The 16,470-nt window shown below is 39.0% G+C and overlaps 1 protein-coding gene across 3 annotated transcripts in view; it reads right to left on the reverse strand.

Annotated features, from left to right (window-relative positions):
• The window catches only part of L2HGDH (L-2-hydroxyglutarate dehydrogenase), a 42,826-nt gene extending 26,399 nt beyond the window's left edge, over window positions 1–16,427 (reverse strand). Inside the window, exons 1-6 of one of the 3 annotated variants that reach the window (XM_042943143.1) lie at window positions 16,209–16,294; window positions 14,235–14,362; window positions 13,113–13,224; window positions 12,380–12,495; window positions 11,499–11,650; window positions 4,887–5,018 (exon numbers count right to left, since the gene is read on the reverse strand). In XM_042943143.1, coding sequence (XP_042799077.1) covers window positions 4,887–5,018; window positions 11,499–11,650; window positions 12,380–12,495; window positions 13,113–13,174 — 462 coding nt within the window. In that variant the 5' untranslated portion in view covers window positions 13,175–13,224; window positions 14,235–14,362; window positions 16,209–16,294. Of the gene's footprint in view, window positions 1–4,886; window positions 5,019–11,498; window positions 11,651–12,379; window positions 12,496–13,112; window positions 13,225–14,234; window positions 14,363–16,208 lie in introns of all 3 variants that reach the window. The other 2 variants (XM_042943145.1, XM_042943142.1) reach the window with 2 other exon arrangements.
• Window positions 16,428–16,470: the final 43 nt, after the last annotated feature.

Here is a 16,470-nt window from a genome sequence, read left to right on the forward strand (position 1 = left end):
CACCATACAGGTTAGCAGGTCAGAGCTTGAAATCTGAGGCCACTGCAGGTCAGGTGGCTGGAAAAGAACCAGGCAAGCAGGACACAGAAATTTGGGAGTTGGAAGTCAGTCAGGAGGAGAGAAGAACAGATGAATGTGTGGTTGACCAACAGTGTTTAAGAAAGGGCAGCAAGATCAGGAAAGCTAAGGTCAGAGTGAGCAATCAGGATTTGCCCAGACAGAGAATTGGCAAGAGCTATCCTCCAAAGTCAAAGTTTACAAAGGCATTTAAAAATTTTCTAAGATGGAGGCGCCCGGGTGGCTCAGTCAGTTAAGTATCCCACTTCGGCTCAGGTCATGATTTCGTGGTTTTTGAGTTTGGACCCCATATCAGGCTCTGTGCTGACAGCTCAGAGCCTCGAACCTGCTTAGGATTCTGTGACTTCCTCTCTCTCTGCCCTTCCCATCCCCTCTCTATCTCTCAAAAATAAATAAGCATTTTTTTTAATGCTTATTAAAAGCAGGCTCCACACTGCCAGTGCAGAGCTCGATGTGGGGCTCGAACCCACAAATCGAGAGATCACAACCTGAGCCAAAGTCAGACACTTAACCAATTAAGCCACCCAGGTGCCCCTATTTAATCTCCTTCTTAAAGAGACCTGGTCCAAAAAGAGACCTATTAGAGCTGCCCTGATAAATTTTTTCTTTGTGGAGAGGCTGGAAGAAACAGATATGACCCCATAGCATAGAAATCTTGCCCACCAGTCCTGGTAGTAGCATAGGGTTGAAGGACAAGGGAGAAATTGACTCAAGAGACCTTTCTGAAATAACCAGACTGTATTTTCCACTATACATTGCCACCATGAAATATATCTAGGCACAGATAATTACAATGTGCCATTATATAAAGTGTCAGATAATGCTAATGTGGCATTATATAAAGTAGATCAGTTCTGCAGAGGCCGCAGAGAAAAGCAAGATGTACCTCCTTTATAAGTTACACTCCTTACTTACCTTTCAAGTGAAGGTTCACCTAAAGAATGCTTTCTTAAACTCCTGGATGAAGCTAAAAGCTTTTCTGTACATCGATATAAACCGAGTATCAGTTCTATCAAAATACTTATCACTGTATTAAAATTACATCTTCTGCTACACTGTAACTTTCTTTAGGTTGACCACCATTTCTTCCTCACCTTCTTATCTGTAGTACCTACCATAGTATTTGGCATTTAGTACAGAAGAAAATGTTGGTGGAACTGAATAGAAGAAATACCAATTCTGAATCAGAGCTGGGGGCAGGGGACTCTTTAGAAGCTGTGTGACCTTGGCAAAGTAACTGAATCACTTTATTCATTTTTAAGACAAAAAATACATGTAGATATGTAATTTGATGATCTATGTACACATACTCATCTACCTCATTCTGAGACCCGTAAAGATCACATGATCAGGGGCACAGCACAATATCCAGACTCATCTTTAACCTTATGATGTGTGAAAAGCTGGTTTCTTTCTTTTTTTTTTTTTAAGACAGAACTCTTTATTTAAAATTTTTTAAACATTTATTTATTTTTGAGACACAGAGCGTGAACAGGGGAGAAGCAGAGAGAGAGAGAGAGAGAGAGAGGGAGACACAGAATCTGAAGCAGCCTCCAGGCTCTGAGCTGTCAGCACAGAGCCCAATGTGAGGCTCAAACTCAAGAACCATGAGATCATGACCTTAGTGGAATTCCAACACTTAACTGACTGAGCCATCCAGGAGCCCCAAGAGAACCATGTATTTAAACCCAACTTCAACTATACAACTAAAGATAACTTCAGGGGGAAAAAATCTATTTCTACCTTGTCTTTTTTGCAGAAAAGATTTGAAGCAGCTTGTAAAAACAAACAAGGAACACAAAACAATATATACTAGAGGTGCCTGGGTGGTTCAGTTGGTTGAGCATCCACCCAGCTCTTGATTTCAACTCAGGTCATGATCCCACTGCATCGGGCACCTCACTGAATATGGAGCTTGCTTAAGATTCTCTCTCTCCCCCCTGCCCTTCTTCCCCACTCATGCGTGCTCTCTCTAAAATAAAAACAAAAAAAACAGGGGCGACTGGGTGGCTCAGTCAGTTAAGTGTCTGACTTTGACTCAGGTCATGATCTCAGGATTTGTGAGTTCAAGCCCCACATCAGGCTCTCTGCTGTCAGCACAGAGCCTGCTTCAGATCCTCTGTGCCCTCCTCTCTCTGCCTCTCCCCCACTTGTTCACTCTCTCTTTCTCAAAAATGGGTAAACGTTTAAAAACAATTTTTTAAAAACAATTGATATTAGCATTACATATTGAGCCAGCTAAGTATATGAATTGGAAAGAAAGAATTATTTGCAGACAGCATTACTGTCAATAGAAAATCCAAAAAAGAATAAAATAAACTATAGACAAACTACGAGAATATGTGAATTTAACAACTAAGATGTATGCAAGGTCAAAAATCAATTATATTTTCATACATTTGCAACATACAAGTAGAACATGAACTTTAAGTAACAATACTATTTATGAGAGTATCAAAAACATCAAATACTTAGAAATGAAACTAAGAGATATGAAAGACCTCTGCACTGAAAATTATAACACATTTTTGCAATGAATTAAAGAAGATACAGATAAATGGGTGGATCTACTATGTTGATGGATTGGAAGATTAAATACTGTGAAGATATAAATTGTCTCCAATGGCCCTACAGATTCAATGCCATCTCAATTAAAATCACAAAAGGTTACCTTGTGGAGTTTAGCAAATTAATTCTAAAATGTATATAGAAATACAAAGATCCAAGAACAGCCATGACAATGTTGAAGAACAAAACTAAAGAAATTACTGTACCAGGTATTTCAGTCTACTAAAAAGCTATGGTAATTAAGATATTATGGTAGTGGTAAAACAAGAGACAATGTAACAGAACAGAGTCCAGACATAGAGCCCACACATACAGTCACCTGATATCACAAAGGTAAGACTGCAGTGCAATGCGGAAATAATGGTCTTTTTGATAAACTGTGCTGGGTCATTTGGGTATCCATATGGAAAAAAAAAATGTATCTTGACCTCTACCTTCATACAATGGACTATTAATAGTACAGCAAGGAAACTTATAACTACAGTTATAAACTTATAACTAAGTTCAGTCAAAAATGAGCACATACTACGATTCCACTTAAATACAATTCAAACCTGCGATGTAAAAAGCGAGGATAGTGTTTACTCTTAAGAGAAAGGTAGTGAGGGGCGCCTGGGTGGCTCAGTCGGTTGGGCGTCCGACTTCGGCTCAGGTCACGATCTCGCGGTCCGTGAGTTCGAGCCCCGTGTCAGGCTCTGTGCTGACAGCTCAGAGCCTGGAGCCTGTTTCAGATTCTATGTCTCCCTCTTCCTATGACCCTCCCCTGTTCATGCTCTCTCTCTCTCTGTCTGTCTCAAAAATAAATAAATGTTTAAAAAAAAAAAAAAAAAAGAGAAAGGTAGTGACAGAGGGGGCTTGAGGAGAATACCGCGAGGCTGGTAATGTTCTGCTGTTTATGAAAGTTCACCAAGCTGTACATTTATGATTGTTATATGTTATGATTAAATGAAAAAAAGTCCAAAAAAATCAAGGCAGAGAGGAAATGAGAGTAGAAAGATATAAGGAAATGAAGAAGGAAGTTAAGACATAAAAATAAAAACGTATGCTTAAGGACCTAAATATCTGGCAGGAGTGGGGCACAAATGTGTCTCTCAGCTTCCTGGCAGTCAAGACATACACAACAACACAATCAATGAAATGATTCAGTGTTTGTAAGATAAAAACAAGCCAACTGTGCTCAGAAAGAACACAAGTATTCTTAGAAATGAAGTTTGAGGAAAATTTCTCCTGAGGGTTTTCAGAAAGAGAGATGTTGGGTAACAAAATGAACAACCTATGTCCTTGACCCCATCCTAACAGTAGAGGCCACGGTGTCACAATGACCTTCTCCTTAGGCTGACGCCATAAAACCAAAGAACAATTCAAGGAGAGTAATTTGGGATAGAGGAGTAGCATGGGGAGAGACAAACAGTGCAGTGAAGGTGTGCCACTGTGTATGGGAATAAGTGGTCTACTTATCTTTCAGGATACTGCTCATGAATTGTGTTTTTATTTCCCATACACCAAGCTTTTGATAAGCATTGCCCGGCAGTGAGTTCAAAGTCACATTCTCTAGGACCGGTACCTAGAGTCCTGCTATTGTACATGGTCAATAAAATGGAGGGGGCGGGCAGAACAGGAGATAACAGCCATTCGTTAGAACAGTTAGTGGAACTGGGGGTTGGACTGATAGCCTCTGAAAGACTATCAAAGAAAGTCAATATGCAGAGTAACTATTAAAATATTATTCATGTCTCTTTCCTAAAGAAAAGATCTGTTCTCCCCATAGCATGTTCTAAGCAAGATACTCTACAACCTACCCTTCACACTCATGGATAATGTAGCTACCCTCCTCAAAAATTTTCAGTGGCTCCCCATGCCTACTAATTTCAAAGCTATTAGCAGGAATATCAGGCCTTTTACACATGCCTAATCCTGCCTTTCTAGTCACATCTATTATCTCTCCCTACATACCCTAGGATTCAACCATACCTCACTGTTCAATGCTTTCCCAATATGCCATATGGTCTCAGACCTCCTCTTGCCTTTGTTTATGTTCTTCAGATTTGGTATTTTCTCACAAAGAAAGAAGAAATCTGGTGTTCAGTTTATGGCAAGCCCTCTTGTGTCTGTCACCTCACTGTCACAGAAGCAGTCATTCATGCCTCCTATAAATTCACCCTCAGCCTCCATGTCACAGTACTGAGCCCTAAACAAAAATGTCCCCGTGAGCATGTACATAGAGTTAGTGAATCACTTACCCTACAATATGGCTCCTTCTTTTTTATATCCTCCTGTTGGATTAGCCTTAAGCCCTGGACACCATTCTGCCGGCCTCTCTCATATAAGGCCTGAAGTCTGGGAATTTCTTCTTGTTCAACAGCTACTATAAGCTTCAAAAAAAAAAAAAAAAAAAAAAAAGATAAAGAATATGGATAGAGTTAAACATATAGCTTTTATTAGCTATAAAAGATAAAGTCAACAGAAAATCATACATTATTGCATGATTCAAATTCAGTTGATTTTTATCTACTTCTCTCTTTCTTCATGACCTCAATTTCCTCCTCCACTGAAAAAAGTTATCTTAAGAAAACTGCATTAAAACAAATTTTCCCCAAAAGTTAGATGTAGCCTCAATCTCCCCTTCTGCTATCATGGTTGCTACATGAATCTTGGCCATAGCAACTGTTATCAATATCACTCCCTCAAAGAGTGAGAAGCACAGGTGGCTTTGTCCTTACAATTAAAATACAAAAACAAAAACAAAAAACAGAACAAACAGAAAAACAGAATGGCTGCCTTCTTTTTATAAGAGAATGTAAAATACCCATATATCAGAAAGACAGTGGTATTCAGTATAATGGATATCACTAACAGAAAAACTATTCACTTTATTTCCTAGAATAAAGCATATTATAAAATATTTACTAATGCATTCTACTGCAGAGGGGGAAAAAAAGGTAAATTAATCAACTTTACTTAGGATTCTTTTTCATTTTATTTCTAGGCAAAGTATCTTTTTGAAGTAGTTTCTTCCTTAATTAACAGCTACTAGAAAAGAAAAGCAGAGATGCATATTCACAGGTACGTTAGAATTCACAAATTGCTATTTCACAGCAAGAAGTCACCAGAATTTCATGAGATTATACTTTTAATCAAGGCATAAAGGTTATTTAAATCAACAAATAATTAACCTCAAAAATAAAAGTGGAATCAAAGGACACTATCAAGAAAAAGACAACCCACAGAATGACTGAAAATATTCACAAATTACATAGCTGTATAGCAACAAATTAGATAATCTAAATGAAATGGAAACATTCATAGAAAAACACAAACTTCTAAAACTAACTCAAGAAGAAAAAGAATCTGAATACACCTGTAACAAGTAAAGAGACTGAATTAGTAACTTTAAAACTTCCCATAAAGAAAAGCTCAGGCCCAAGGGCTTTACACATGAATGATACCCTATGTTTAAAGAAAAATTAATACCAATTCTGGATAAACTCTTTCAAAAAACAGGAGAGGAGGGGCGCCTGGGTGGCTCAGTCAGTTAAGCTTCCGACTTCAGCTCAGGTCATGATCTCACAGCCCATGAGTTCAGCGTCAGCCTGGAGCCTACTTCAGATTCTGGGTTTCCTACTCTCTGCCCCTCCCCTGCTTACACTCTGTCTCCCCCACCCCCCCCCAAAAACAAAACAAAACAAAACAAAACACAGAAGAGGAGGGAATACGTCCTAACTAATTCTATGAGGTCAGTATTAGCCAGATACCCAAACCAAACACAGATATCATAAGAAAATAAAACTGCAGACCAGTGACCCATACAAATATTGATGTAAAAATCCTGAACACAACAATAGTAAACTGAGTGAAGTAACATAAAAAAACTATACACTGTGACCAAGTGGGATTTATTACAGGAGGTAAGATCAATTTAACATCCAAAAGTCAATTAATGTAATATACCATATTAATAGAATATAAAAACAACATGATTGCCTCAACAAAAGTGGAAAAGATGAGACAGAAAATCCAACACCATTCCATGATAAAAAAAATAAAACAACACTTAACAAACTTGGGGCACCTGGCTGGCTCAGTTGGTAGAGCATGCGACTCTTGTTCCCAGGGTTGTGGGTTTGAGCTCCATGTTGGGTGTAGAGACTACTTAAAAATAAAAATCTTAGGGGCGCCTGGGTGGCTCAGTCGGTTAAGCGGCCGACTTCGGCTCAGGTCATGATCTCGCGGTCAGTGAGTTCAAGCCCCGCATCGGGCTCTGTGCTGACAGCTCAGAGCCTGAAGCCTGTTTCAGATTCTGTGTCTCCCTCTCTCTGACCCTCCCCTGTTCATGCTCTGTCTCAAAAATAAATAAACATTAAAAAAAATTTTTTTTAATAAAAATCTTAAACAACAAAACAAAACAAAACTATCAATAAAAAAGAACTCCCTCAATCTTATAAGGGGCATTTGCAGAAAACCTACAGCTAGCATCATACTTAATAGTGAAAGATTGAAAGCTTTCTCTCTAATCAGCAACAATACAAGGATGTCCATTTTCACTACTTCTATTCAACACTGTATTTGTGATCCTACCTGGGGAAATTAGGCAAGAAAAAAAAAAAAAAAAAAAAAATATATATATATATATATAAGGTATCCAAACTGAAAAAGAAGTAAAATTATCTTATTTGCAGATGGCATGATCCTGCATATAGAAAATCCTAAGGAATCCACACACAAAGAAACTATAATGAGTTTAGCAAGGCTGCAAGAAAAAAGAACAATATATAAAAAATCATATTCTATACATTAGCAATGAATAATTCAAAATGAAATTAAGAAAACATTTCTCCTCACAAAAGCATCAAAAAGAATAAAATACTAAGGAATAAATTTTGCAAAAAAAAATGCAAGACCTGTACACTGAAGAATACAAAACATTGTTGAAAGAAATTAAAGAAGATCTAAAAAAAAAAAAAATGGGAAAGCATTCCCATGCTCATGGTTTGCAAGATTTAATACTGTTAATATGGCAATACTCCCCAAATTGATCTATAGATTCAACACAATCTCTATCAAAATTCTAGCTGCTTTTTTGGAGAAACTGACTAACCCTAAAACTCATATGGAAATGCAAAGGACCCAGAAGAGTCAAAATAATCTTGAAAAAAGGACAAAGTTAGAGGACTCACACTTTCTGATTTCAAAATATAATCAAGAGCCACAATAATCAAGATACTACGGTATTGGCATAAAGATCGATGTACATCAATGAAATAGAATTGAGAATCTTAAATATACCATCCTACATTTATGCTTAACTAACTTTTGATAAAGGTGTCAAAACAATCTTTTGATTGTTAGAATCAACAGAAAGAACGGTCTTTTCAATAAATGGTACTGAGACAACTGCGTAGCTACATGCAAAAGAATGAATTTGAGCCCCTTCCTCACACTATGTGCCAAAATCAATTTAAAGTGATCATATACTGTAAGTATAGGTACAGGGCTGGGGTAAGGGGCTCTGCTTCTGGTGGCAGAGTCTGGGGAAGGAGCAGGAGGCCAGCTGTGAAGGTGGTAAGCCCCTGAAATAGCCAAAGAAGCAGGCCAAGGAAATGAACTAGGAAGATAAGGCATTCAAGCAGAAACAAAAAGAGAAGAAACTCAGGGGGCTAAAAGTGAAGGCTGTGGGAAACAATCTTCTGGCCACAGTTGGAATTAAGAAATCTGGCAAAAAAAAAAAAAAAAAGTTGTTCCTTGTGCCTGAGGCAGTGGTGATCTTTAATTCCATTCTTGTTTAAACATTTGGATTACCTGCCATAGTATCTGTTGCCACCTACAGCTAGAATAAAGTGTCATCTTGGACCCTGCTGTATATTTAAGAATACATTTTTGTAAAAATAAAAAATCCTGGGGCGCCTGGGTGTCTCAAGTCGGTTAAGCGGCCGATTTCGGCTCAGGTCATGATCTCGTGGTTTGTGAGTTCGAGCTCTGCGTCGGGCTCTGTGATGACAGCTCAGAGCCTGGAGCCTGCTTCGGATTCTGTGTCTGGCTCTCTCTCTCTGTCCCTCCCCTGCTAACACTCTATCTCCTCTGTCTCAAAAATGAATAAAACATTAAAAAAATATTTAAAAAAAAATAAAAAATAAAAAATCTTACAGTGGCTCATCTTCTCTTTAGTTCTTCTCACTCAGCCATTCCTACCTTAGCTCTGAAGTCAGAGTAAATCCAGCCCAGGATCTTGCCAAAGTCTGTTCTTCAATCTTTGATCTACCTCAAATTCTGTCCCACCTGGAGTTAAATCAACTCAATTGGGGGGAAAAAAGTGATCATAGATCTAAATGTCAAAACTAAGGATATAATAAAACTCTTAGAAACGTAGGAATAATTTTTCATGATCTAAGGGTAGGCAATGATTTCTTAGATATGACACAAAAAGCATAAGCAACAAAAGAAAAAAGGTAACTGGACTTCATCAAAATTAAAAGCTTCTGTGCTTCAAAGTATATCATCAAGAAAGTAAAAAAAAAAACAAACTACAGAATAGGAAAAAATATTTAGTAACAGTTAAAGTATTACCATTACTATTATTATTACCATTACTATTATTACTATTTTATTTTATACATAAAAATATTTCAGTATTTTAGTAGTATTTTAGTAAATATCATATAGCTGATAAGGGACTGTATCAAGAATATATAAAGAACACATATAGCTCAAGAATAAAGACAAATACCTCAATTTTTAAATGGGCAAAAGATCTGAATAGACATTTCTCCAAAGAAGATAACTGCATGGCCAATAAGCATGTTGAAAAGATGTTCAACACCATTAATTACTAGGGAAATGCAAATCAAAACCATATTGACATACCACTTCACACCTACTAGGATGGCTAAAAGACACAATAACAGGTGTTGGCAAGGATGTGGAGATACGGAAATCCTCATTACTGATGGCAATTTAAAATAGTGTGGAACTTTGGGGCATGTGAGTGGCTCAATCGGTTAAGTGTCTGACTTCAGCTCTGGTCATGATCTTGTGGTTCACAAGTTTGAGCCCCACATCAGGCTCTGTGCTGACAGCTCAGCACCTGGAGTCTGCCTCAGATTCTGTGTCTCCTTCTCTCTCTGCCTCTCCCCAGCTCGTACTCTGTCTCTCCCCGACTTATACTCTCTGTCTCTCAAAAATAAATAAAAATCATTTTAAAAAATGTTTAAAAATAAAATAAAATAGTGTGGAACTTTAAAAAAAAGTTTGGCAGTTCCTCGACATGTTAAACTTGGAGTTACCATATGACCTGAGAATTTCACTCCTAGGTATGTATCTGAGAGAAATGAAAATACAGGTCCGTACAGCCAACAGGCACATGAAAAGATGCTCAACGTCACTCCTCATCAGGGAAATACAAATCAAAACCACACTGAAATACCACCTCATGCTGGTCAGAGTGGCTAAAATGAACAAACCAGGAGACTATAGATGCTAGAGAGGATGTGGAGAAACGGGAACCCTCTTGCACTGTTAGTGGGAATGCAAACTGGTACAGCTGCTCTGGAAGACAGTGTGGAGGTTCCTCAAAAAATTAAAAATAGACCTACCCTATGACCCAGCAATAGCACTGCTAGAAATTTACCCAAAGGATACAAGAGTGCTGATGCATAGGGACACTTGTACCCCAATGTTTATAGCAGCAATTTCAACAATAGCCAAATTATGGAAAGAGCCTAAGTGTCCATCAACTGATGAACGGATTAAGAAGTTGTGGTTTATATATACACTGGAATACTACTTGGCACTGAGAAAGAATGAAATCTGCCCTTTTGAAGCAACGTGGATGGAACTGGAGAGTGTTATGCTAAGTGAAATAAGTCAGGCAGAGAAAAGACAGATACCATATGTTTTCACTCATAGGTGGATCCTGAGAAACTTCACAGAAGACCAGGGGGGAGGTGAAGGGGGACAAAAAAAAAGTTACAGAGAGGGAAGGAGGCAAACCATAAGAGTCTCTTAAATACTGAGAACAAACTGAGGGTTGATGGGGGGTTGGGGGAGAGGGGAAAGTGGGTGATGGGCATTCAGGAGTGCACCTGTTGAGATGAGCACTGGGTGTTGTACGGAAACCAATTTGACAATAAATTATATATTAAAAAAATACAGGTCCATACAAAAAAAGTGTACATAAATGTCCATAGCAGCATTATACATAATAGTTTAATAGCAGTGTTCATAATAGTCAAATATGGGAACAACCTAAATGTCCGTCAACTGATAAATAGGTAAATAAAATGTGATACAGCTGCGCAATGGATTATAAAAAGGAATAAAGTACTGATTCACGCCATAAGATAAATGAAGCTTGAGAACGTTATGCTAAGTAAAAGAAGCCAGTCACAAAAGACAACATATTGTAGGATTCTATTTATAGGAAACTTCCAGAATAGGCAAATCCACAGAGACAGAAAGTATATTAGTGGTTGCCAGGAGCCGGGGAAAGGTAGGAATAGGAAGTGAGAGGTATAGGCAATGACTGTTAATGCATAAAGGTTTCTTTTTGAGGTAATGTACATGTTCTAAAATCAGACAGTGGTGACAGCTGCATGATTTTATGAATATACTAAAAACCAAATTGAACACTTCAATAAAAGGGTGAATTGTATGGCATAGTGTATATAAATTATATGTCAATAAAACTTATTTTTTAAATTACGTGGAGTTAGTCATACCACTTTTTCTAAAGTTATTTTCTAACATTAGACTTTGAAAATTACATAAAGAGAGAAAAGCCATTTTTTTAAATTCAACATTAAACATTGCTAAGAAAATGCTAGTTATAAGTAAGTCAAGGCTGTAGTAAAATGCCTTACCTTACCACATTGCTTGTAGGAAATTCCTTTTTGCTTACAATACTCATAGATGAGGGCTGCACCTTGTACACATAATTTAGCTTTTAGAGATTCAGGTTTATAATAAATTCCACTATGTATGACACCACTGTTATGTCCAGTCTGGTGAATAGCTACCGGACGAGAGAAACAGGATAAGAGAAACTATACAAAGTATTCAAAAGCTACAAAGTGGAGGAACAAACAAAGTTGCAGTTAGTAGAGACCACATTATTGAAAATTCTGCCTGAGTTTGTTCTTATAGGCAGGACACTGGTAACTTCTTCTAGTAGCCATCCCTGGTGTCCATGCCACATCCCCTCAGGCCATCTTTCACTTCAGTTACAACTTTGATGCACAAACCCACTCCTCACTACTAGCAAACTTTGGTGCACAAACCCAACTCTCCCTGCTGGCAAACCCACTATAGCTCTGGGTATTCCGCCCCAGGGCCTTTTCTAATGTGACAGGAGGGGAGAGGGAGAAGATTACAACTCAATGTCCCCAGGGGCAATCCTCAGCCAGTAGAAACACTAGCTAATGGAAAAATGAGCACAATCCTTGGAAATGTTTATGTTGCTCCTCAGAGGTCCCAGAGGAATCAAGCTCACAATTGCAACCTTGATTATGTACCCTCCTGTGGCTTTTCTTCCTTTCAGGCTTACTCTCCACACTCCTCACTTCTGCCTCCTAAACAACATCTCAAATAAATCACCTCTACTCAAGTTCTGGTCCCAGGCTCTGCTTTATGAAGAACCCAAACTAAGGTACTAATAATGACATTCAACATGAAAGATGCAGAACTGAAATAATGAGCAGGTATTCAGGTTAAGCCCAAAGAGCAACACTGGTAATATACATACCCAAATCTTTCTCCTTTTCCAGAACACCAATGGAAAGTGCTGGATGTCGCAGGATGAGTGCTCTGGCAGAGGCAAGGCCCACAATTCCGCCACCAATAACGACTACATCAAATGAGCTTTAAGAGAAAGTCACCTTTAAAGTATTTTACTTTACATGTTTACAGTAGATCTCATCAAATTTCGTGTGCATAATTTTCATCAAACTATTAATTTGTAATCATTACAATCAAATATTTATTGGGCTTTATGATATTGTCTTCTTAAAGGAAAAAGCCTTTAAGAATTACATGCATTGCTGGGTCAGTAATATAAGCTGCCACACCCAGCAGGCAGGATAACTAGTTCCCAAGCCTCTCTCAATCTCACTCTCCACAGCACTCTGCCTGGGCAGAGTGTTTACTCTGTGTTAAGCATCACACTCTTCTCTACCAACTATTCATTTAAAACTCAAGTGCAGTATTCTTGAGGATAAACCAACACATTAGGTCTTTAAGACTTAGGTCCTTCAAGACACTCAAGTCTTCAGTGTGCAAGAACTTTTTTCTACTGAGAAGGAAACAGTCAGTGAGAATTTCAAACCTTAGGGAAATAACTGATCCAGAAATAGGCTTACAGCCACAATTTTAGCCATAATAAATCCGGATTATACAACCATTTCAAAGATTAGGAAGGGCATGTATAGTCTATCTAGTTCAGTAATGAGAAGCAGAAAAAGATTACCTTTAGCACCTACCTCATGCCCAACATATCTACTTTGGTAAGCATATGGCTAATCTTGCTTTTTCTATATCCCATCTATTTCACCTCCTCCTGCATTAAATTTTGATGCAAATCCTAAACAGCATCTGTAAATATTTCAATATGTTATTTCTAAAAGGCTTCTTTAAAACATGCACACAATACCAATATTCTAATTTTTAAAAATTTACAATAAATGTATTATATCATCAAATATTCACCATAAAACTTTAAATTTTTTTTTTTTAACGTTTATTTATTTTTGAGACAGAGAGAGACAGAGCATGAACGGGGGAGGGGCAGAGAGAGAGGGAGACACAGAACTGGAAGCAGGCTCCAGGCTCTGGGCCATCAGCCCAGAGCCTGACGCGGGGCTCGAACTCACGGACCGCGAGATCGTTACCTGAGCTGAAGTCAGGCGCTTAACCGACTGAGCCACCCAGGCGCCCCAAAACTTTTAGAAGAAAACAAAGGAAAAAACCTTTGGGATCTAGGGCTAAGTGAAGAGAAGACACCAAAAGCATGATCCATATAAGGAAAACTGATAAACTGGACTTCATCAAAATTAAAAATTTTGTTCTGCAAAACATTTTGTTAAGGGGGTAAGAAGACAACCAACGAGTTGGTTGCAAGCCACATATCTGACAAAAGACTCATATCTAGAATATATAAAGAACTCCCACATAAGCCATTTTGAAAATGCGCAAAAGATAAGAACAAATTTCATCAAAGAGGATAGATCTACAGATGGAAAATAAGCACATGAAAAGATGTTCACTACCATTAATGACTAGGGAAATGCAAATCAAAACTACAATAAGATGTCACTACACTCCTCTTAGAATAGCTAAAATTTAAAAAGTGGGAACACCAAATGCTGGTGAGAATGAGGAGGAACTGGATCACTCACACACTGCTGGTAGGAATGTGAAATAGTACAGCCACCCTGGAAAAAGAGTATAGCAGTTTCTTAAAAAACTAAACATTTATCTTTGCCGTTGTATAACACACTCCACTCAAGTCAGATAATTGGTTTAGGCCTTGACGTTGGCACAACCTCCTTTGTTCTGTTCTCACTCGTACATAGGAAAAACAGATCTTTGGGCTTATATCTTACCCAATTTGGGCCACATCATTGATCTCCCACTCTTCCTCAGGTCATTCTTTGGATTGTTGAAGATCTCCCACTTAAAGGATATAATGGTCTCTTTTTGAGTCCCAAACATGGACTCCACTCAAGTCTTTCTGTAAGGGAAATTCTAATATTCAGAACCTGGATCCCAGGTGCATGACTTCATGTTTTATACTTCCTTGGGAACCTCTGGTGTACTCTTCTTTTATAAAGCAATACTCAGTATTTCTCAATGGATATTCCTTTTATGGCCCTATATTAAAAGCCATGCCTACAATGAAAATAAAAAACTAAGCATGTGCTAACTAAATATGTCTTAGCAACTACACCCTTGGGCATTTATCTCAGAAAAATAAAAACGGATGTTCATACAAAAACCTGTATATAAACGTCACAGCAGCTGTATTCATAAGAGCCCCAAATTACAAACAGCTCAGATGTCCTTCAACTGGTGAATGGTTAAACAAACTGTAATACAACCATATGATGAAATATTACTCAACAACTAAAAGGAAACTGCTGTCAATATAGGCAACATCGTGGATGAGTCTCCAAGACGTTATGCTGTGTGAAAAAAGCCAATCTCAAAAGGTTATATACTGTGTAATTTCTACTTATAAAACATTCTCAAAATGACAAAATTTTACAGCTAGAGACTAGATTAGTGATTGCCAAGGGTTAGGAAGGGTGAAGAGATGGTATAAAGGGATTGGTAACATAAGAGATATCTTTGTGGTGTATTTTGTGATGACAGTTACACAAGGCAGCATGATTAAATTGCATAGAAACACACACACAAATGAGTGCATCTAAAAACTGATGAAATCTGAACACGGTCTGTGTCATACCAATGTCAATTTCCTAGTTTTGATATTGTACTATAGTTAGGGAAGACGCTATCATTGGGGTAAACTGGCTGAAGGTTACCTAAAATCTGTATTTTTGCAATTTCCTGTGGGTCTAGAATTATTTCAAAATAAAAAGTATACACAAAACCCTCACTAACTCTACCTTGTTTCCTTAAGAAAAGCATTCCCAAAATAACTGTCTACATACCCCCACTATGAATCACAAATCCTATACCACTCTAATCCTCCAAATTAACACACAGCAGCCAGTCAACTTTTGAAACCTCAACATTTAAGCACTCCGTCTTCTTAAAAACCCTCTAAGTCTCCCAATTCCTTTAGAATAAAGTTCAATGTGTAGTTAAAATCAAATCAAAGCTCTGCTGTGATGTAGCCTGTCTCCAGTATCATTCCACACCATCTCTATCCCACTAAGCTCCAGCCACATTCAATTTGCCCACCTTCTACTTCCCAAAATATCCAAGAGCTTTCCAGCTTTAATGCCTTAGCATAACCCATTTCCTTCACAGAGAGCAGAGAAAGACCGTGGTTTCTAATGTGACCTCCAAACTTCAAATCACAGGACACTTACTTGTGCAGGTTTTGACTAGTAACTGAACTGCTTCTCACAAGGCAACTCAATGCAGTGTTTGCCAGGAACTGACTGATTTAAGAATGGTTTCAAATCATCCAAGCAACATCAGGGATGCCAGCTAATAAACCGTTTCTTTGATTGCTTAGTGTGATAGGTCCTTTAACCCTTAAAACGACCACCTACGGGAGAGACTAGGCTCCTACTCACAACTGAGCCTTTAAGAAGCTTAAGTAACCCACCCAAGAATTGAAAGGGAAGTGGAGGGTAGTACTGAAAACCAGAACTGTTCTAGAGCTCCACTCAACACCGCCTTATTCTTTTCATCCGTCACACAAACACAACCAGTGAATCCTACAGGTAACTCCTGGGATCCGAGGTTGCAGCCAGGGCTCCACAGGGACCCCACCTTCACTCACGCCCGGGGCAGGGAAGTAGAGTAGGGGCAGAGGTCCAGCGAGAGGCACCTCCGAGAGAAGCGGTCTCACAGGCGGCGAGGGCAGGCCAGCGGCTACTCACCGGGTGCTAGCTGGACGGCCACCCTGGCACAGCGGCCAGGACCTCCCCGGCGCCGGCCGGCCTGCGGAGGAGAACCCCCCGGGGAAACCTCCGAGGGCCGGGCCGCAGGCACCGCGGATATAGCGCAGTGCGGGGACCATCGCCTGCGCCCCTCCCCCGTCCTCCCTCAGCCCCCAGAGGTGGTCCCTCGAGCCGGACGCTGCGGGGCTCTCGGCGCTGTCTAATCCCGCCTCCCACTCAGGGGCCAATGGAGCACGTGTCT

This window comes from Panthera leo, chromosome B3, assembly GCF_018350215.1.
Source record: "Panthera leo isolate Ple1 chromosome B3, P.leo_Ple1_pat1.1, whole genome shotgun sequence".
In the NCBI taxonomy this organism is placed as follows: domain Eukaryota; kingdom Metazoa; phylum Chordata; class Mammalia; order Carnivora; family Felidae; genus Panthera; species Panthera leo.